Here is a 23,685-nt window from a genome sequence, read left to right on the forward strand (position 1 = left end):
TTCAATTGGGGAAATTCTGTGTAAGCCCTGTTCAGCAAACATTTCATGTTCTATGGATGGAGATGGATCTTTGTATTGGATGATGCTGAGGTAACTGAGCAGTAGTAGAGGGCATTATCTGCCTGCCACCAGAGAACACTCTCATGAGGGCAGCTCTGATATGTTAATATGTTGTTGGACACAAGTGCCTATATCCTCTCACTAATCTGGCTGGACCTGATGGAAAACATTGGATGTCCGGATTGTGTTTCTTGATTGATTCAATATTAATAGATCCGTGTGTGATATTACTATACATCATAGGGCAGAGCAGATGCCTTTTTCATCCTGGCCCTGAGCCCAATATAGGATGGGCCTATAAATGTCACATACATCACTTGGCTGCTCAGAGGATAACTGAATTAGGAGTGTAATCCGAGCATGTGAGAGTATAGATATCCTGAGCTCCAACAATCTGTGCCAGCAGCAACATTTGGTCAAATAGCCTATGCTGTGGCCCATTGGTATTTCTCTAAAAGGTTATGACATGAGACTTCAGAAATTCTATCTCAAGAAGAAAATTGTGTGAGCAGGAAGCCACAATGTAAAAGCACAGAGAAATGTGTTTGAATTGACTAGGCCATCTCTCAAATCATAGGCCTACACTCCCTGTAGTTGAGGGTCAATTTAAAAAGGCAATACATTGCCATATATTTCTAATAGCAAATAATGGTATAACAACTGCCAGAACAGACCTATTTATAATTGACCATGTGTATGGTAACAAAATATGTGCATGTCAAGCAAAAGCTATAGATTGTGTAGGCTACAATGCAACAAATACATTAAATCTCTATTGTTGCACGTGAACCATCCAGTTAGATAGCTAAAACGTTGAAAGGACGATGGGGACAATGAAAGGATTTTGATGCTACCATCGGGTACATAAAGGCAAACTGCAAACATTGCACACGCAACAAGCCGAATATAATGTAAAAGCTGACGGGGAGAGTGCCACGTGAAGGTTTGAACAAATGAAAAGGTGCATTCAAGCATTCAACTCAATTGAAGTACTGGAGATAATCGCAAACGTAACATAACCATGTGACAGACCTACCATTGAGCCAGAGTAGCTTGGAGAGAAGAGAAGGGGTGCGCGCAATATGGGAGGGTGATTCTCGAACATCTTCAGCTAACAGTTCTCATGATGATGGTCGGAAAAGTAGGGGCGATACGGTTGCGACCTTTTCGTTTTTTAAATTAGCGCTAGCTACGTCTAGCCTTTTCTACAAGAGGCAGTTCTGAAAAGGGGACGATAAGGTAAACTACCATAAACATTAAAACGAATCTGTTTTTTTTTTGTAGCCTGCTCTACGTTTTGGGAACGTCCTGTTTTTATACGACGTTGTGGTGAATGTTGTTTGGCTAGCTACGTTGTAACGTCTGCTAGCTAGTTAACGTTATCCAGTTTGTTTTAGACAACCGCTATCTTGCATTGTTTCCAATCCATTCATTGTTGTCTAGCTAGCCAGCTATCTAAAGTAGCTAATCTAGGTAGCTAGCTATGTTTTTGTAAATTACTCAATGGTGTATCGTTTGCAGTCGTCGTTCCTAACCCTTGGTTGTGGTGATTGCGATAGCTAGCTAACGTTAAATCTTTAAGGCATAGAAACCCCCAAAACCCAACGGCAATTTCCAGGTTAACAAGAGTGCCAATTTAACCTGTTACTGTTAGCTACAGTAACTAGTTATATGAAGTTAGCTATCCACCGTCTTATCTTTGCTGTGGGTTTTGGTGGATACAAACGTTTTTTTAATTGTCTTGACATCTCGGGAAATATAATTTGTCTAACTAGCTAGCTAAATTTACAATCTGCATTGATGTTTGTATTGCAACACGGGTATAATCTGTATAGCGAAATGGGATTATGGGACCAGCAATACCGTTATTTTCCCTGCGCGCTAGCAAGGCGAACCAGCCAACAAACCAGGCAGCTATCGAGTTACATATGGCTCTGACGTTAGACTGGCAGTTACGAACGATAGTAACGATAATCATCTGGTACTTTATCTAGGGTTGGGTGAATATCCTCCCTCGTCACCATTTACATTGACATTACCCAGTAGCTACTCCCTGTACTAAAACTGTAATATGTAACTTTTTGGGCGACCCGAACAAATAGATTTGTCATTCTCATACAGTGTGACCATTTTACTCGCATATGCGCCTACATATTTTGATGTGCGACCTGGATTTGTAAAAACATTTTGGAGCACCAGTGGCCTAGAAAACTGTAGTATTCTAGCTTTAATACGCCAAATATTTTTCTCCTAAATTTTGATGCCTACATTCACATGTGCTCCTTGTAAAAGGGTCAGTTTAGAGCCCTGTACGCAACAGTATAGATAATAGACTGAGTTGTAGCAGAAGTGTGTGTGTGCCAACTTGATGTAGGAGTTGTGCACAGCCACGCACTCATGGAGTAAATGTGTTGTTGCCTACCCTCACTGCTTTGGGGTGGCTAATAAAGAAGTCCAGGGTCCAGTTGCAGAGGGAGGTGTTCAGTCCCAGGGTCCTGAGTTTAGCGATGAGCTTGGAGGGGTCTATGGTACTCAAGTGCTGAGCTGTAGTCAATGAACAGCATTCTTATGTGACTCACCACCTGGATTCAGTTTTATGTAGCAACATTTGAATTTCAGTTTTTTATTTTTTATATTGGATAAAAGTAGAGACTCAGCTACAAAATGGTATATCATTCACTACATTTTAGGAAACAATGGGAAAGTAATTCGTTGTTGAAAGTTGATCAATTTACAAACTCACTTTTGAGAACTGTAATTTTCAATGTTTTGGTATTACTGTTGGAGAGCCCTTCTTTGTCTACACCCATTCAGCATTGTTCACACCCTCTTAAGCCTTGGCCCCACCAACCTCTTTAAGGGTTGATCCAACCGTTCTGCACTAACTTGCCAGCTACTTCCAGACATCTAAGAGAGAGAGCACAGCTCACTGAACATTACTCGCCCTATCGCTCTGTGGTTTCGCGTTCAGAGAGCACACTGGACACGGGCCAATAAGTAGGGTTGTTCCGAATGCTCTGACCCCACAACTACGGGGTCGGCAGGGTAGCCTAGTGGTTAGAGCGTTGGACTAGTAACCGGAAGGTTGCAAGTTCAAACCCCCGACCTGACAAGTTACAAATCTGTCGTTCTGCCCCTGAACAGGCAGTTAACCGACTGTTCCTAGGCCGTCATTGAAAAGAAGAATTTGTTCTTAACTAACTTGCCTAGTTAAATAAAGGTTTAAAAAAATATAAAATATCGGCTAGCTACTTCCAGACACATAATGAGAGAACACCCCATTCTGACCATTTTACTTGGCTGGTTAGGCTTTTTTTCATGTTATCCAGAGCGTTGGTGACTAACTGCTGTTGGCAACAATTGAATTATGCTTTTTTGCCGACGTTTACTGACACCGGACATATTCAACGGGTGTTGAGCGTAAAAAAATGCATCTGTTATTCTGCGCTCTGGCACACTAAGACAAGTATTTTGTTAAGAAATGTAGCTAGATAGCTAGCTAGGTAAACAATGACTCACAATGCGTGACGTAACGTGAGTTAGTGAGCCAGCCAGCTAACGTTAGCTAGCTAGCTAACAGTACACTAACTTGAAATGAAAATACTTTGTCAAAATTAGAGTGGTGTCTTTTGTTAAGACATTGAGCTAGCTAGCTAAACAATAGACCATAATCACAATTTATGATGTTACTACCCTGCATGAATCTGCAGGTAGCTTATCAGCCAGGTTCTATGGCTGTAACTAGTCAAGCTTTTTTGCCCTTACATGTCACTTTATACGCAAGATATCTGCTTAACATAGAATCACAGGGTTTGTCTCACTGTGACCACCGATAACTTCAGAACGAAGTTGACTACAAGTACAAAGTACAATTAATTCAAACAAGCAATGTATACAAATGTAATGGTTGATCAGTTGTCAGTATTGTGAAATATTTCTAATGTTAAGGTAAGATTTTGCAACTCAAATCTATAGCCATGAAATGCTTTGAAAGGCTGGTCATGGCTCACAACAGTAGCTAAGACATCGTTGGAGCATGTCGATACTGAGGGGATTGAAAGAAAGGCAGCTGCTCTCTGATCAGGTGTGTCCAAACGTGTGACTGGTACTGTACATGCGAGTTACCATACCCTGTCTCAGGGATGGCTAACTGGAAATTCCTTAGGTAAATCAGCTTTTAGATTTGTTGACCTTGGTGCCTCTAGGGCAATTCAGACGGCTGATTAATTAAGTACCCTTTTTTCTGAAAAATGTTTTTTTATGATTTAGCTTTTTTAATATGTTTTGCTTTTTGTATTGTGTATATTTTTATTACAGGGCTCATCTGTAAAAGAGACCGTGGTCTCCGCATGACTCTCTGTCAAAAGTGTTTGTGTTGAGTAACCTTGATTAGAGAACGCTGATGTGCACACTGGCTGGAATGTTTTGACTTGACTGTTTCTGTGAGAATCAACCCAAAGCGGTGTCTGTCAGTTTACACCGTTTATTGAACATATGCTATGAGCAAGACCGAGAGACAGTTGTGTTATTCGTTTTTTTTTTTTTTTTTATGATTAGGTGCTGCTATGAATAGTCCTCTCCTATAGAATCTTCTAGTCATACCTATAGAATCAGGATACAGTATGCCTTTTCTTTTAACCCCTGGAGAATATCTGTTGCTCTTTACATTTTATGCTGCTCCGTCTCTGTTCTAGTGGTTGCTGTGAAGAGTTATTATAATCTTATTTCTACATACATTCTACACTAGCCTCGCCCATAAGAGAATGCTGCCACCACAATACTTGAAAATACAGTTTATTTTTTTTATTTTTTACTTTGTATTGGATTTGACCCAAACCTGTAGTTTTTAATTTAGGCCAAAAAGTTAATTTCTTTGGTGTCTTGCAAGATTACTTAACGGCCTTGTTGCAAACAGAAGAGATGATTTGGAGGGGATTCTTTTAGCACAGGCGTCCTTCTTTTTCTCATACTGGCCATTAATGTGGAGTAAGTTTAATGTTCCTGATTCCAGATGTATTTTAAAGTATTGTGGTGGCAGCATCATGATATGGGTATGTTTGTCACCGGCAGGGACTGGAGTTTGTCATGATCAAAAGCCCAGGTAAAAAGTTAGAAGAAAATCATTAATGAGCTGAAGATGATGAGAGGAGTTGATCCTGATTTGATAACCCTCACAGATATCCTCCAATCACAATGATTTATCCAAGTACTGGGACTCTGTCACTTTTTTTCTCTCCACAGAACAACTTGGTATCCGATTGCTAAGCAACCATTTTTTGATTGTCCAGATGAAACCAGTCTGTCAAAAGTTGCTAGGTCACATCTAGATTTTCAAACTAAATACATACTGCAATTCCAACCACACAACCTATTTGCTTAGATTTTAAGCATCAGAATACAACTAGCCTAGCAAACAGCTAAATGTTTTTTATTTTGTTATTCAAATTATGGGGCTCCACGGAGCCAATGAGCCAATGAGCAACTCATTGTCTCTGGCAAAACACCCCCACAACATGATGCTGCCACCCCTGTGCTTCACGGATGGGATGGTGTTCTCAAGCCTCCCCTGTTTTTCTCCAAACATAACAATGGTCATTATGGCCAAACAGTTTCATTTTTGTTTCATCAGACCAGAGGACATTTCTCCAAATATTATATTTGTCCCCATGTGCAGTTGCAAACCGTAGTCTGGCTTTTTTATGGTGGTTTTGGAGCAGTGGCTTCTTTTTTGCTGAGCAGCCTTTCAGGTTATGTCGATATAGGACTGGTTTTACTGTGGATATAGATACTTTTGTACCTGTTTCCTCCAGCATCTTCAAGGTCCTTTGCTGTTCTGGGATTGATTTGTACTTTTTGCACCAAAGTGCGTTCATCTCTAGGAGACAGAACGCATCTCCTTTCTGAGCGGTATGACGACTGCGTGGTCCCATGGTGTTTATACTTGCATACTATTGTTTGTACAGACGAATGTGGTACCTTCAGGCGTTTGGAAATTGCTCCCAAGGATGAACTAGACTAGTGGAGGTCTATAATTCTTTTCTGAGGTCTTGGCTGATTTCTTTTGATTTTCCCATGATATCAAGCAAAGAGGCACTGAGTTTGAAGGTAGGCCTTGAAATGCATCCACAGGTACACCTCCAATTGACTCAAATTATGTCAATTAGCCTATCGGAAGCTTTTAAAGCCTTGATATCATTTTCTTGGAATTTTCCAAGCTGTTTAAAGGCACAGTGAACTTAGTGCATGTAAACTTCTTACCCACTGGAATTGATACAGTGAATTATAAGTGAAACAATCTGTCTGTAAACAATTTTGGGAAAATGACTTGTGTCATGTACAAAGTAGATGTCCTAACCGATTTGCCAAAACTGTAGTTTGTTGACAAGAAATTTGTGGAGTGGTTGAAAAATGAGTTTTAATGACTCCAACCTAAGTGTGTAAACTTCCGACTTCAAATGTGTGTTTGTGTGACCATTTTGTGGTGCCGAAACGTAATGCTTCAACCGCAGCGCAATCAATAGGTGAACAGTGTCTTGTACTGAAAATATAGCTAAGTTATAGTTAATATAGCAACAGATGGGGAAAAAACCTATACCAGTCGAGTAATTAATTTCAACAATCTTCATTTTAATTTGACTTTACTAAACACGGGGGCTTAATTGGAGTCTATTTCTTCCGAGCCTAGGTCTATATAAAATAGCCTACCTCAGCCAGTTAAGTTGTGAGGCTCAACAGCATCTTTCACAATAAATTTAAAAAACATTTTTTAGGCCTATTTACAATTGCAACTCAACAAAAATGTAGCATCCTACATAAAACAATCATTAAAAGAAAAAAGCGATGTGTTGATCGGGATAGCCTGCTAAATAACGACAGAACAAACAGAAATTACTGTCAGCTTGAGACCTAAATATCCCTGGATAACCATTCACATTAATGTTAGTATTTACTAAATTTAGGCCACTAAGTGACTTACTCAATGGGAAAAGTTGTCGTGTGATATGGGTGTGATTTTGATGCGCAGGCAGTCCTCGATTGACTTATGTGAAAGCCGGTTCCTGTCGTGAGTCTATATTGGGTTCATAGAGGAAAATGGGTACTTGCAGGTGTAAGTCAAAGTTTCTTTATTGTGCTGTATTCCTCTGAGCATGCCACCCACAACGCACACAAGGATTCGGCACTCCTGAGCACATCCCGGATGTGCTGAAGTGCAAGTAGCTTTCCAGATAAAGTCCAAATGGAACAACTCAAGCTTCCTAGTGAAGGCCTCACGTTTTTTCACCATGTCCACGGCTGTTTTCCCTCTTCCATGTAACTGCAGATGTAACCCATTTTAAGTGACAGAATATGTCAGGCCAAAAAGCTGTTTGTGTAGCTTGCAGTTAATGCTTCAATGTTTCTGTGTCAGGCCTCTGTCTGGGGCAGGAAGGCCACTTTGAATCAAATCAAAGTTTATTTGTCACGTGCGCCGAATACAATAGGTGTAGTAGACCTTACGGTGAAATGCTTACTTACAGGCTCTAACCAATGGTACGGTGAAATGCTTACTTACAGGCTCTAACCAATGGTACGGTGAAATGCTTACTTACAGGCTCTAACCAATGGTACGGGGAAATGCTTACTTACAGGCTCTAACCAATGGTACGGGGAAATGCTTACTTACAGGCTCTAACCAATGGTACGGTGAAATGCTTACTTACAGGCTCTAACCAATGGTACGGGGAAATGCTTACTTACAGGCTCTAACCAATGGTACGGGGAAATGCTTACTTACAGGCTCTAACCAATGGTACGGTGAAATGCTTACTTACAGGCTCTAACCAATGGTACGGTGAAATGCTTACTTACAGGCTCTAACCAATGGTACGGGGAAATGCTTACTTACAGGCTCTAACCAATGGTACGGGGAAATGCTTACTTACAGGCTCTAACCAATGGTACGAGGAAATGCTTACTTACAGGCTCTAACCAATGGTGCGGTAAAAAAAGGTGTGTGTGTGTCGGAAAGTAAAGAAATAAAACAACAGTAAAAAGACATTTGAAAAAGAGTAGCAAGGCTATATACAGACACCTGTTAGTCAGGCTTATTGAGGTAGTATGTACATGTAGGTATCGTTAAAGTGACTATGCATATATATATATATATATGTGTGTGTGTGTGTGTGTGTGTATATATGTATGTATGTGTGTATGTATGTATATGATGAACAGAGAGTAGCAGTAGCGTAAAAAGAGGGGTTGGCGGGTGGTGCGACACAATGCAGATAGTCCGGGTAACCATTCGGTTACCTGTTCAGGAGTCTTATGGCTTTGGGGTAAAAACTGTTGAGAAGCCTTTTTGTCCTAGACTTGGCACTCTGGTACCGCTTGCCATGCAGTAGTAGAGAACAGTCTATGGCTGGGGTCTTGGACAATTTTCAGGGCCTTCCTCTGACACCGCCTGGTGTAGAGGTCCTGGATGGCAGGCAGCTTTGCCCCAGTGTTGTACTGGGCCGTACGCACTACCTTCTGAAGTGCCTTGCGGTCGGAGTCTGAGCAATTGCCGTACCAGGCAGTGATGCAACCGGTCAGGATGCTCTCGATGTTGCAGCTGTAGAACCTTTTGAGAATCTCAGGACACATGCCAAATTGTAAGTTCCATGCTTAGAGTCAAAAAGACTTTGTAAACAGCAACATTTTCATTGAAAATAAGACACACTGGCTTGGTATTGGGAAAAGATGGTTAGATTGACACATATCTCTACGTTGTTCCTTGGAACTGCGATTTTCACTATCCACCTTTTTTCTTTTGATACTTTTTGAGAGCGACATTTTCTCTCGCTATCAAGCAAATTATTCTGATCAAATGTTGACGTAAAAAAAAGGTGTAGGCTACGTAGACATGTTTTCCCCAACCAATCAACCCACAGAGAAATAGACTAAATAATATTTGAATATGAGCGTAAATCAGATCGAAATTATGTTATTGTCACTGAAATGTATTATGTAGCCTACTAATCGAATGTGTTAAACATGTTCAATTTGTAGTTTCGGCCAATTAATTGTCCTAATATTATATACTAATTTATGTTCTGGCCCGTCGACTATTAGCTCAATAAAAATTTGTCCCAAGACCAAACCTAGTTGACAAACCCTGCATTAAGCAATCATTGTTTTTTCTCCAATAGGCCTGACATATCACCTCTTTCAAGAAACTTTCTGTTTTGATAATTATTTTGACTAAAACCTTTAGGCCTACCTATAGAAAAATGTAAGAACATTTACTTCCCCATGATCTAGCCCTGTTTATTATTAAGATTTAAAAGACCATAATTAATGCTTTGTGGAGCTTTTTATTCTAATATATTATCACACCGGTGTGTGTGTGTGTTGTGTGCACTTCCAGTAATACTGTGTATGGTACATAAGCAGTATGACGTATAAAAATCTGGATACCACCTAACCCTGCCATAGTCTTCTGAAAAATAAAACTAGGCTTCGGTTTTCAGCAGGACATTTACTCGCATGCCAAAGACACACCAGAATGACTTTCCAAGAGGTGGTAAGTTTCCAAGGGGGGTTGTGTAGACTTTCACTAGCGACCTGTATATTTAGCTCTAAATGACGTGCACATGTTTTATGCTTAATTTCTAGCCTAGGCAAGACCTCAGTCTTTCCTTTACAGACTTGTTCACAGTCCTCATTTCAGGACTAAAGTCTAGGCCAAGACTACAGACTGTGGGATGACCAGCTTCTTCATAGGTGTCAGTCAGTTGTGCGTGGCAGCAATCATATCTGATGGTTTTCTGGAGTTTGAGTGTGATTGTGTTGAGTAACTTTGATTAAAGAACGCTGATGTGCCCACTGGATGGAATGTTCTGTTTTGACTCGACTGTTTCTGTGAGAATCAACCCAAAGCAGTGTCTGTCAGTTTACACCGTTTATTGAACATATGCTATGAGCAAGACCGAGAGACAGTTGTGTTATTGCTTGTTTTTTTTATGAAATGGCGTGCTATATGAGAAGCATAATCCTGCTATGAATAGTCCTCTCTGATAGAATCTTCTAGTCATACCTATAGAATCAGGATACAGTATGCCTTTTCTTTTAACCCCTGGAGAATATCTGTTGCTCTTTACATTTTATGCTGCACCGTCTCTGTTCTAGTGGTTGCTGTGAAGAGGTAATGTAATTCAGCTCTGTGCACAGTTGTCTCGCTCCACCGGGCTTTTAAAACCATCGTTAGCACATGCCCCCAGCTGTTCGGAAAGAGAAAAAAGACACTGAAATGGAATTTGATTTGAGTTTTACATGTCACATCCCACAAATCCAAGGCATAATGTGTCTCCACAGGGTCTGATAGTATTGCACGGTATATCGAAACTTAAGTACATAAAATAACTTTTCGGCATTAGAATTTGTTACGCTCAGTACTACTGTCAAGTGTGTCTCACGTGACTGAGAGGATCAAGACTATCAATCAGTGCAGCCCCTTTATAGAGTGAAGAGCAGAGTGCCTGTGCCACCTATTCATTCATTGCTAGAGCTGTCTGGGCTGCATTGTTAGCGCCCCCAATCATGCTGCACATAAGTTAATCCACTTGAATAATGCAACACGGCATGTAGAAATGTTGAAACTGTTCATTACAGTTTGCAAAACTGTGTCCATACAGGCTAGAACACTTTACAAAATAAGTCCTAAAACAAGCTCAACTCAATGCATGCACTGTGAATAGACCTAGACTACATGTTGATTTACCCAGTTTACCAATCAAATAAATTATTACCTTTTATGAAATGTTTTGCAAAATATATTCAATTAAGTTGAAAGTAATATTTTGTTTTTAACCAAAGTCAAATTGATCGTATAATTGATTAATTAATGTGGCTGTCACTAAATAATAGACAAAGTCTGTTAAAAGTAATGGTATTGAGCTCAAAAGATTGCCAATGATTGAACAGGGCCTGGTTTCCCAAAAGCATCTTAAGGCTAATTTCGTTAGAACCATTGAGCCCGGACTCCCGAGATTAATCGTTAGAACCGGTCCCAGAGCAATGAAAGATGTTCAATTTGGTTTAAATAATGCAAAAACATAGTATTGGAGAAGAAAGTGAAAGTGCAATATGTGCCATGTAAAAAAGCTAACGTTTAAGTTCCTTGCTCAGAACATGAGAACATATGAAAGCTGGGGGTTCCTTTTAACATGAGACTTCAATATTCCAAGGTAAGAGCTTTTAGGTTGTAGTTATGAATACATTTGATTTGATGATTATAGCTGATATCTCAAAGTGCTGTACAGAAACCCAGCCTAAAACCCCAAACAGCAAGCAATGCAGGTGTTGAAGCACGTTGGCTAGGAAAAACTCCCTAGAAAGGCCAAAACCTAGGAAGAAACCTAGAGAGGACCCAGGCTATGAGCGGTGGCCAGTCCTCTTCTGGCTGTGCCAGGTGAAGATTATAACAAAACATGGCCAAGATGTTCAAATGTTCATAAATGACCAGCATGGTCAAATAATAGGTGAACAGGTCAGGATTCCATAGCCGCAGGCAGAACAGTTGAAACTGGAGCAGCAGCACGGCCAGGTGGACTGGGGACAGCAAGGAGTCATCATGCCAGGTAGTCCTGAGGCATGGTCCTAGGGCTCAGGTCCTCCGAGAGAGGGAAAGAAAGAGAATTAGAGAGAGCATACCTAAATTCACACAGGACACCGGATAAGACAGGATAAGTACTCCAGATATAACAAACTGACCCTAGCCCCCCGACACAACCTACTGCAGCATAAATACTGGAGGCTGAGACAGGAGGGGTCAGGAGACACTGTGGCCCCATCCGATGATACCCTCGGACAGGGCCAAACAGGAAGGATATAACCCCACCCACTTTGCCAAAGCACAGCCCCCACACCACTAGAGGGATATCTTCAGAGCTTCCTGAGACAAGGCCGAGTATAGCCCCTAAAGATCTCTGCCACGGCACAACCCAAGGGGGTGCGCCAACCCAGACAGGAAGATCACATCAGTGACTCAACCCACTCAAGTGACGCACCCCTCCTAGGGACGGCATGAAAGAGCACCAGTATGCCAGTGACTCAGCCCCTGTAATAGGGTTAGAGCCAGAGAATCCCAGTGGAAAGAGGGGAACCGGCCAGGCAGAGACAGCAAGGGCGGTTCGTTGCTCCAGTGCCTTTCCGTTCACCTTCACACTCCTGGGCCAGACTACACTCAATCATATGACCCACTGAAGAGATGAGTCTTCAGTAAAGACTTAAAGGTTGAGACCGAGTTTGCGTCTCTCACATGGGTAGGCAGACCATTCCATAAAAATGGAGCTCTATAGGAGAAAGCCCTGCCTCCAGCTGTTTGCTTAGAAATTCTAGGGACAATTAGGAGGCCTGCGTCTTGTGACCGTAGCGTACGTGTAGGTATGTACGGCAGGACCAAATCAGAGAGATAGGTAGGAGCAAGCCCATGTAATGCTTTGTAGGTTAGCAGTAAAACCTTGAAATCAGCCCTTGCCTTGACAGGAAGCCAGTGTAGGGAGGCTAGCACTAGAGTAATATGATCACATTTTTGGGTTCTAGTCAGAATTCTAGGAGCCATATTTAGCACCAACTGAAGTTTATTTAGTGCTTTATCCGGGTAGCCGGAAAGTAGAACATTGCAATAGTCTAACCTAGAAGTAACGAGAGCATGGATACATTTTTCTGCATCATTTTTGGACAAAGTCCCTGATTTTTGCAATGTTAAGTAAATGGGGAAAAAAAGCTGTCCTTGAAACAGTCTTGATATGTTCGTCAAAAGAGAGATCAGGGTCCAGAGTAAGGCCGAGGTCCTTCAGTTTTATTTGAGACGACTGTACAACCATTAAGATTAATTGTCAGATTCAACAGAAGATCTCCTTTTCTTGGGACCTAGAACAAGCATCTCTGTTTTGTCCGAGTTTAAAAGTAGAAAGTTTACAGCCATCCACTTCCTTATGTCTGAAACACAGGCTTCTAGAGAGGGCAATTTTGGGGCTTCACCATGTTTCATTGAAATCTACAGCTGTGTGTCATCCGCATAGCAGTGAAAGTTAACATTATGTTTTCGAATGACATCCCCTAGAGGTAAAATATATAGTGAAAACAATAGTGGTCCTAAAACGGAACCTTGAGGAACACTGAAATTTACAGTTGATTTGTCAGAGGACAAGCCATTCAGAGACAAACTGATATCTTTCCGACAGATAAGATCTTAACCAGGCCAGATCCTGTCCGTGTAGACCAATTTGGGTTTCCAATCTCTCCAAAAGAATGTGGTGATCGACGGTATCAAAAGCAGCACCAAGGTCTAGGAGCACGAGGACAGATGCAGAGCCTCGGTCTGATGCCATTAAAAGGTAATTCACCACCTTCACAAGTGCAGTCTCAGTGCTATGATGGGGTCTAAAACCAGACTGAAGCATTTTGTTGAAGACAGACTGAAGACATTGTTTGTCTTCAGGAACAGCCTTTTCTAAAATTTGAGAGGAATGGAAGATTCGGTATAGGCCGATTTTTTTTTAGTTTTTTATATTTTCTTCATCAAGGTTTGGCTTTTTCAAGAGAGGCTTTATTACTGCCACTTTTAGTGAGTTTGGTACACATCCAGTGGATAGAGCCGTTTATTATGCTCAACATAGGAGGGCCAAGCACAGGAAGCAGCTCTTTCAGTAGTTTAGTTGGAATAGGGTCCAGTATGCAGCTTGGAGGTTTAGAGGCCATGATTATTTTCATCATTGTGTCAAGAGTGAGAGTACTAAAACACTTGAGTGTCTCTCTTGATCCTAGGTCCGGGCAGAGTTGTACAGACTCAGGACAACTGAGCTTTGAAGGAATACGCAGATTTAAAGAGGAGTCCATAATTTGATTTCTAATAATCATGATCTTTTCCTCAAATAAGTTCATGAATTTATTACTGCTGAAGTGAAAGCCATCCTCACTTGCGGAATGCTGCTTTTTAGTTAGCTTTGCGACAGTATCAAAAATACATTTAGGATTGTTCTTATTTTCCTTAATTAAGTTGGAAAAATAGGATGATCGAGCAGCAGTAAGGGCTCTTCGAAACTGCACGGTACTGTCTTTCCAAGCTAGTCGGAAGACTTCCAGTTTGGTGTGGCGCCATTTCCGTTCCAATTTTCTGGAAGCTTGCTTCAGAGCTCGGGTATTTTCTGTATACCAGGGAGCTAGTTTCTTATGAGAAATGTTTTTAGGGGTGCAACTGCATCTAGGGTATTGCGCAAGGTTAAGTTGAGTTTCCTTAGTTAGGTGGTTAACAGATTTTTGTCCTCTGACGTCCTTGGGTAGGCAGAGGGAGTCTGGAAGGGCATTCGGGAATCTTTGTCTGTGAATTTATAGCACGACTTTTGATGCTCATTGGTTGGGGTCTGAGCAGATTATTTGTTGCAATTGCAAACGTAATAAAATGGTGGTTCGATAGTCCAGGATCATGAGGAAAAACATTAAGATCCACAACATTTATTCCATGGGACAAAACTAGGTCCAGCGTATGACTGTGACAGTGATTGGGTCCAGAGACATGTTGGACAAAACCCAGTGAGTCGATGATGGCTCCGAAAGCCTTTTGGAGTGAGTCTATGGACTTTTCCATGTGAATATTAAAGTCACCAAAAATTAGAATATTATCTGCTATGACTACACGGTCCAATAGGAATTCAGGGAACTCAATGAGGAACGCTGTATATGGCCCAGGAGGCCTGTAAACAGTAGCTATAAAAGGTGATTGAGTAGGCTGCATAGATTTCATGACTAGAAGCTCAAAAGACAAAGTTCTTTTTTTTTTTTTTTTTTTGTAAATTGAAATTTGCTATCGTCAATGTTAGCAACACCTTGCGGGATGCATGGTGGATATGGTCACTAGTGTATCCAGGAGGTGAGGCCTCATTTAACACAGTAGATTCATCAGGCTTAAGCCATGGTTCAGTCAGGCCAATCACATCAATATTATGATCAGTGATTAGTTAATTGACTTTCACTGCCTTTGAAGTAAGGGGATTTAACATTAAGTAGCCCTATTTTGAGATGTGAGGTATCACAATCTCTTTCAATAATGACAGGAATGGAGGAGGTCTTTATCCTAGTGAGATTGCTTAGGCGAACACTGCCATGTTTAGTTTTGCCCAACCCAGGTCAAGGCACAGACACGGTCTCAATATAGTATTTATAGGACTATTTCTCTCTCTACCATTTGTATTTCATATACCTTTGACTATTGCATGTTCTTATAGGCACTTTAGTATTGCCAGCCTAATCTCGGGAGTTGATGGGCTTGAAGTCATAAACAGCGCTGTGCTTCAAGCATTTGCTAAGAGCTGCTCGCAAACGCAGTAAAGTGCTGTTTGAATGAATGCTTATGAGCCTGCTGCTGCCTACCACCGCTCAGTCAGACTGCTCTATCAAATCGTAGACTTAATTATAATAAACGCACAGATTCGAGCCTTTGGTCATTTAATATGGTCAAGTCTGGAAAACTATAATTTCGAAAGAAAATTACTTTTCTTTCAGTGAAATACGGAACCAACCCTAAGTCTAAATATTGCTGTTACATTGCACAACCTATGTTATGTCATAATTATGTTAAATTCTGGCAAATTAATTACGGTCTTTTTTTAGGAAGAAACACAGTTCGCAGCGAGCCTGGCGCCCCAAACTGTTGCATATACCCTGACTCTGCTTGCACTGAATGGAAGAGAAGTAACATCATTTCCCTAGTTAATATTGCCTGCACCCAGTGTAACAGGTGGTCAGTTTGCCACGCAGTTTCCTCATGGATTGCAATGTAATCGGCGTCCAAAAAGGTATTTTACTGATTATGAAAACTTGAAATCGACCATGCCGATTTAATCGGTCGACCTCTAGTGGGTTGGGGAGGCCAGTTGGATCATATTACCTCAGTTATGGAGAGTTTTTGAAATATAACAACGTCTGTGGCTCAGCCTAGTTGGATGTTTGCTCAGCAGGAAACGTTTTGTTAACTAATTTCAACAATTGCAGTTAAGCAGCTGACAGGCAGTGTGTGCCACCTTCTGCAACACACTGGCTTCTCATCTTCTCCCTCCCTTCATGAGCACTGAGTAATGGAAAGCTGGAACTAATAACTTGGTTTGGTGAGCCACCTTATTGTGTAATCACCTCATTGGGTAATCTAGTCTTCGATCAGTTGTCATTTAAAGAGAGTAGATTGGGAAACGTTTAACAGCCTAAGCCATTTCTTATAGCCAGACAGCCTATTTGCACACATTACTGACTCTTCATTTCTCTTGTACTTTCACTTCTCTGCATCTCCTGTATCCTTGTAGGTGATGTGCTGCATGGTGCCATGTGAATGACAGAACCACAATGAAGTCGTCACACAAGCTGCTGTTCGTCCTGTGTCCCATGCTGGTCCTGGGCTTCATCTACTACTCCTCTGGGAAGCTACACCTACACGTATGGGGCCAGAAACCACGTGAGTTACACTAGACAGCCTACGCCTCTCTCCACTCATCCATCCATCCATTTGTCTATCGTACTGTCTGTTAGAGAGGAGACCGACCAGCAATCTATCTATATACTTTTCAGCCTGTTGATTTACTCCTGTCTTTCTGTGTTTGTCTCTGCTTGTCAGTCAAGATCTGTGTCACTGGCCTACAGACAATACCCCCATAATGTCAGTGGATTTATTTTTAATACAAAATGAAAAGCTGAAATGTCTTGAGTCAATAACTATTCAATGCCTTTGTTATGGCAAGCCTAAATAAGTTCAGGAGAAAAGCAAATGTTAACAAGTCACATTGGGGAAGGCTGAGGTTTCATAGTTGCTACCCATTGGTCAGAAACTGGTTGAATCAATGTTGTTTCCACGTCATTTCAACCAAAGTATTCAATGTGATGATGTTGAATCAATGTGGAAAACTGATTGGATGTTTTAAAGTCTTCAACCTCAGGGAATTTTGTCTCTTTCACCAATGACATGGTGACATTTCTTGTTGATTTCACATAGCATTCAACTCAGCCAAATGTAAATCAAAGCTAGACATCGAACTGATGTCTGTGCCCAGTGGGTAGTGTACTACAAGGACTGTGATTGGCTATGTTACTATGGCATATCAGCACACAAACTGTAAGGAAGATTTTCAAACAAAGACTTAAGGAAATTAAACAGAATAATGTTTTTCTTCCCTGTAACTGAAGATTAGTTCTTAGATTCTTATCTTTGCTGGAAATCAAGATGACGAAGTCTTACACTTCCTGTTCAGAGACCACAATGTTGCAATGTTTCTCATGATGTTCAATGATCAGTACACAAGGTGCCTTCTGAAAGTATTCACACCCCTTGACTTTTTCCATATTTTGTTGTTACAACCTGATATAATTAAGATTTTGTCACTGACCTAAACACAATACCACATCATGTGAGGGTGGAATTATATATTTTTTTACAAATTTATAAAAAATGAAAATCTGAAATGTCTTGAGTCAAGTATTCAACTCCTTTGGTATGGCACACCTAAATAAGTTCAGGGGACAAAATGTGCTTAACAAGTTTCATGGACTCAATCTTTGTGCAATATTATATAACATAATGTCTGAATGGCTACCTCATTTTTGTACCCCACACATACAATGATCTGTAATGTCCCTCAGTCGAGCAGTGAATTTCAAACAGATTCAACCACAAAGACCAGGGAGGTTTTCCAATGCCTCACAAAAAAGAGCACCTATTGGGAGATGGTTAAAAACAGACATTGAATATCTTATTGAGCGTGGTGAAGTTATTAATTACACTTTGGATGGTGTAGCAATACACCCAGTCACTACAAAGATACAGGTGTCCTTCAAAGTTCAGTTGCTGTAGAGGACTGAAACCGCTCAGGGATTTCACCATGAGGCCAATGGTGACTTTAAAAAAGAGTTTAATGACTGTGACAGGAGAAAACTACAACATTGTAGTTACTCTGCCATACTAACCTAATTGACAGAGGGAAAATAAGGCACTAAAGTAAAACTCCAAAACATTTAGCAGAAAAATTAACTTTATGGCCAGAGTGCAAGGCGTTATGTTTGGGGCAAACGCAACAATGCTGAGTACCACCCTTCGTATTTTCAAGCCTAGTGGTGGTTGCGTCATGTTATGGGTATGCGTGTCATCGGCAAGGACTAGGGAGTTTTTTTTTTAAGATAAAGAGAAACGGAACAAAGCTGAGCACAGGCGAAAACTTACTTAATTCTGCATTATACCAGAGACTAGGAGAGGAATTCACCTTTCAGCAGGACAATAACCAAATATACACTGGAGTGTCTTTCCAAGACCGCATCGAATGTTCCTGAATGGCCTAGTTACACTTTTGACTTCAATCAGCGTAAACATATATGGTAATAGTTGATAATGGTTATCTAGCAGTAGTCAACAACCAACTTGACAGAGCTTGAATGGTTCTAAAAATAATTATGTGAAAATATTGTACAATCCAAGCATGCAAGGCTTAGTCTTACCTAGAAAGACTCATAGCTGTAATCACTGCCAGAGGGGATTCTAACATTCACACTCAGGAGTGTGCATGAGATATTGCTGTATTTCATTTTCAATAAATGTGCATATTTTCACTTCATTTTTGAGGTATTGTGTGTGTGTAGATGGGTGAGTTTACATTTTGATCTACATTTCTGAAGGGTCTGCGTACATACAGTGGGGCAAAAAAGTATTTAGTCAGCCACCAATTGTGCAAGTTCTCCCACTTAAAAAGATGAGAGGCCTGTAATTGTCATCATAGGTACACTTCAATTATGACAGACAAAATTAGAAAATAAATCCAGAAAATCACATTGTAGGATTTTTTAATAAATTTATTTGCAAATTATGGTGGAAAATAAGTATTTGGTCACCTACAAACAAGCAAGATTTCTGGCTCTCACAGAACTGTAACTTCTTCTGTAAGAGGCTCCTCTGTCCTCCACTTGTTACCTGTATTAATGGCACCTGTTTGAACTTGTTATCTGTATAAAAGACACCTGTCCACAACCTCAAACAGTCACACTCCAAACTCCACTATGGCCAAGGCCAAAGAGCTGTCAAAGGACACCAGAAACAAAATTGTAGACCTGCACCAGGCTGGGAAGACTGAATCTGCAATAGGTAAGCAGCTTGGTTTGAATAAATCAACTGTGGGAGCAATTATTAGGAAATGGAAGACATACAAGACCACTGAAAATCTCCCTCGATCTGGGGCTCCACGCAAGATCTCACCCCGTGGGGTCAAAATTATCACAATAACGGTGAGCAAAAATCCCAGAACCACACGGGGGGACCTAGTGAATGACCTGCAGAGAGCTGGGACCAAAGTAACAAAGCCTACCATCAGTAACACACTACGCCGCCAGGGACTCAAATCTTAAGCCAGTACATGTCCAGGCCCGTCTGAAGTTTGCTAGAGAGCATTTGGATGATCCAGAAGAAGATTGGGAGAATGCCATATGGTCAGATGAAACCAAAATATAACTTTTTTTGGTAAAAACTCAACTCGTCGTGTTTTGAGGACAAAGAATGCTGAGTTCCATCCAAAGACCACCATACCTACTGTGAAGCATGGGGGTGGAAACATCATGCTTTGGGGCTGTTTCTGCAAAGGGACCAGGATAACTCATCCTTGTAAAGGAAAGAATGAATGGGGCCATGTATCGTGTTATTTTGAGTGAAAACCTCCTTCCTTCAGCAAGGGCATTGAAGATGAAACGTGGCTGGGTCTTTCAGCATGGCAATGATCCCAAACACACCGCCCGGGCAACGAAGGAGTGGCTTCGTAAGAAGCATTTCAAGGTCCTGGAGTGGCCTAGCCAGTCTCCAGATCTCAACGCCATAGAAAATCTCTGGAGGGAGTTGAAAGTCTGTGTTGCCCAGCAACAGCCCCAAAACATCACTGCTCTAGAGGAGATCTGCATGGAGGAATGGGCCAAAATACCAGCAACAGTGTGTGAAAACCTTGTGAAGACTTACAGAAAACGTTTGACCTCTGTCATTGCCAACAAAGGGTATATAACAAAGTATTGAGAAACTTTTGTTATTGACCAAATACTTATTTTCCACCATAATTTGCAAATAAATTCATTAAAAATCCTACAATTGATTTTCTCATTTTGTCCGTCTTAGTTGAATTGTACCTATGATGAAAATTACAGGCCTCTCTCATATTTTTAAGTGGGAGCCACAATTGGTGGCTGACTAAATACTTTTTTGCCCCACTGTATATAGATTCATGCTACACACACACACATCACAACTGCTGCTACCAGACTTATTATACTGCTCAATTTGTACACTGCCCCCATCCCCTCAATACACGTGTACATCTTGGACTATAAATTGTTCCTTCCTTCCTGTTCCTAAAATATTTATTCTATTCTGAGACATTTACTTTATGTTCATATTATTTTATTTCTTATTGTGTCATTGTCGAAGGAACCTGCAAGTAAGGTTTCATGGATGATGTATACCATGCGTATCACATGCATACTGCTAATAAAACTTGAATCTATATATGTGTATATTGCCATTCCCTAGGTAGCCGAAGCCAATTTCTCTCATCTATTTCCTGTAGTTGATGAGGACTAAAGTTCCAGCTGCAGGGTACCACTAAAGGCTGAAGGCTGTGAGAGCCCTGTGGTCAGCTCTGTACCCGCCTGGCATGTTTTGGGTGTCTGTTGGTTATGAATCAGGGATGGTAATGAAGAGGGCTACGTAATGGTGGAAAACCTGACTCTCCCAGGGCGTGGGTGGTTGGTTGATGTTTCACTGTTGAGTGGTCACTGAAATGTATCTTTGTAACCAGCAGAGGGGGATAAAATATTTCCCATAAACATTCCCTGGAACTTTTAGAACTGGCTGCCAGTAGGAAACACTGTAGATGCACTTTTCACAGGAAGTGTTTGAATTGAAGTTGAAGTTTGTGCTTTAGACTGTGGTTGCCTCTGATGAGTAACTTGTAGCCTGAGACATTGAAGGAAGCTTGAGAAGCTAAGAGGGACATTTTGGAACACCGGAGGGCGTTGAAATCCCACAGTGAGACTGGCATCCGAGAGGGGAGGCCAAGCTTCTTCTGCAGTAATAACTTGAAAGAAGTTCATTACTTTATCAGAAGCTCCAGTTAAGGTGTCTTACTCCATTACATTCCCAGTAAGCATTGTAATTTGCATTACTCATGCCCCTTCAAAATAACCCATTTGAGTATTTTTCATTTGGATCGAAGTTTGTCATTTTTTTTTTATTATTCCAAAATTATTAATATGTCCTTTTGATTTATTCATAGATGATTCTGAAGTGACTGTTTCCAATCATATTTTTCAACACGAAGACCATAAACATTTAGTCCAGAAAAACCCTGGATTTGGGAGTTGTGGCTTTTTACACACTGCTGCCAGATGTTAAGGTCCGGAGGTCTGTTTGTCCAAGAGGACAGGGAGCATGTTGACGTCCCTTTTGTGTACTCTCCCCGACTTTATCTGTTATATCACTACAGAGGATCGAACCGAATAATCCCTGTTCTATACTTTTGAGGTATTCTACTCTGGGAGTCTTTTTAAATCACCGTTCAGCACATTGTGTTGTGTATGAGTTATGGTGAAAAGATACCCTTTTTCTATCTACTCTTATGTAAATATTTATCCCTACAGTGAACATGCTGTTAACTTGCTGACCACCAGTGAATTGACTTCATGTTCTACAATGTAAAGCACTAAACTGGTGTGTCACTAATGATCAACAGAGCAGCTAGGCCACAGGGCTGAGTCATGTTGGAACCCTGATAGGCTATTTCTTAGCATGTGGACATGGTCGACCTGGCAACTTGAACTTCAAACAAGTAGATATTGATGTTTTTATTCCCACTGCAGCAACTCCAGAGGATGTTTTGACACTTCTGAAGTTTCTGTGACAAGACCCCTTTGTGCATTGCCTTTACACTGTCAATATTTAGGGTCTCTGGTTTCCCCCTCTAATTTCAGGACTAGAGTAGTGAGGTTGGCCCATATAGTCTGGTTGTAGTGTCAAGAGACTGAACCCCTTCTCACAAATCTAAATGACCACTGACTATGGGAACTCATTCATCAAGATGGATTTGAGTGAGTGCTTCAGTCAGCCTGTCAGTTTGATATCAGAGCCTCTCGAGGCCTATACAGGGCCTTGCAAAAGTATTCAGAACCCATGGATTTCTTCCCATTTTGTCTTACAAAGTGGGATTCAAATTGACTTGTAATTAGTTACCTAGGTGGTGGGCTGAAGACTGAAAATGTGAAGTTGATGTATCCCCTTCATGGGAGGAGCTGATGATCATAATGTTTGTGTATATGACAGTAAAACATTCTTACTATGACTATATACATTTGTTGGCACCTTTCAATTCTTGCACTTTTTTCTCATAAAAAGGATCATTCTTGGCCGCCCAGGCAAATTTGCTGAACTTCTAAACTTTGGGCTCCCGAGTGGGGCAGCAGTCTAAGGCACTGCATCTCAGTGCTGGAGGCATCACTACAGACCCTGGGTCGATTCCAGGCTGTATCACAACCAGCCGTGATTAGGAGTCCCATAGGGCGGCACACAATTGGCCCAGCGTTGTTGGGGTTTGGCTGGGGTAAGCTGTCATTGTAAATAAGAATTTGTTCTTAACTGACTTGCCTATTTTTAAATAAAGGTGTAAAAAAATAATAATAATTGGAACCAATCAGCAGCGTGCAATACGAATTGTCTTGATCATATGAATAGGTAACTCTGTAGACTATTTTTTGAAAGCTAGCCAATGCTAGATTAGATTTACAATCCTTATCCTTTTAGATTTGTGGTCTTAAATTATTACTTGGTATAAACTGGTAGCTAAACGCTCCTTGACCTGGAATGACATCATCTCCTGCTATATAGCAACAGATCTACGTGTTGTCATTTACATTGCTAGCTACATTACTACGGTTCTTTTTGTGTTCTAAGTTGGTAGTCATTTTACAGCTTGCATTGATGGTATCATGTTTCTATAACTAAGTAGACTACACATTTTAAAAAAAGTCTTACCTGGTAGCAGTTTGTCGGACTGAGTTCTCTCTTTCGAGCTGTAATCACCAGCTGTCTACTACCTTAGATACAAATAATGTGATTGGCAGACATGATCAGCAGGGAGTGCCATGCATAGTACACAAGTTTAGCTTGGTTTACAGTTCAGTACTCTGCGACATTCGCCTGTCCCAGCTAGCAAACATAAGTATTGCAATTTTATTTAAAAAAAAATGTTAAATTGTTGCAAGAATTGTCATTGCCAACAAACAGAAATGTGTTCAGAATAAATAAATCTACACCTGCTCCTCCATCGACAGAGATGGATCATCTTGATAACTAAAGCAGATGGCTTGCTACGGCCCACCACCTAACTGTAAGTAGTCCTCCGCCACAGACAAAATAATGTAGTGACAGGAAACAGATTGAGGGTGTGATATGAAGTGAGAGAACATTTTCACATTAATTTTTGTATGATGTTGGTGTAGTTAGCATTGTAGAGGAGCTGTTGCTAGAGAGAAATGTAGAGGACCGCTCGACGTGTTCTTTTCCCAGGCCTCAGCGCTGCTGCCTGCTACCTTGCTGCTTGCTGCCTG

At 40.9% G+C, this 23,685-nt stretch overlaps 1 protein-coding gene across 7 annotated transcripts in view; it reads left to right on the forward strand.

Annotated features, from left to right (window-relative positions):
• The first annotated feature begins 1,072 nt into the window (after positions 1-1,072).
• LOC110508931 (CMP-N-acetylneuraminate-beta-1,4-galactoside alpha-2,3-sialyltransferase) overlaps positions 1,073-23,685 on the forward strand; it is a 77,088-nt gene continuing 54,475 nt past the window's right edge. For 3 of the 7 annotated variants that reach the window (XM_021589848.2, XM_021589852.2, XM_021589853.2), the window contains exons 1-2: positions 1,074-1,299; positions 16,377-16,525. In XM_021589848.2, coding sequence (XP_021445523.1) covers positions 16,417-16,525 — 109 coding nt within the window. In that variant the 5' untranslated portion in view covers positions 1,074-1,299; positions 16,377-16,416. Of the gene's footprint in view, positions 1,300-16,071; positions 16,185-16,376; positions 16,526-23,685 lie in introns of all 7 variants that reach the window. The other 4 variants (XM_021589849.2, XM_036966894.1, XM_021589851.2 and 1 more) reach the window with 4 other exon arrangements.

This window comes from Oncorhynchus mykiss, chromosome 28 (assembly GCF_013265735.2).
Source record: "Oncorhynchus mykiss isolate Arlee chromosome 28, USDA_OmykA_1.1, whole genome shotgun sequence".
In the NCBI taxonomy this organism is placed as follows: Eukaryota; Metazoa; Chordata; class Actinopteri; order Salmoniformes; family Salmonidae; genus Oncorhynchus; species Oncorhynchus mykiss.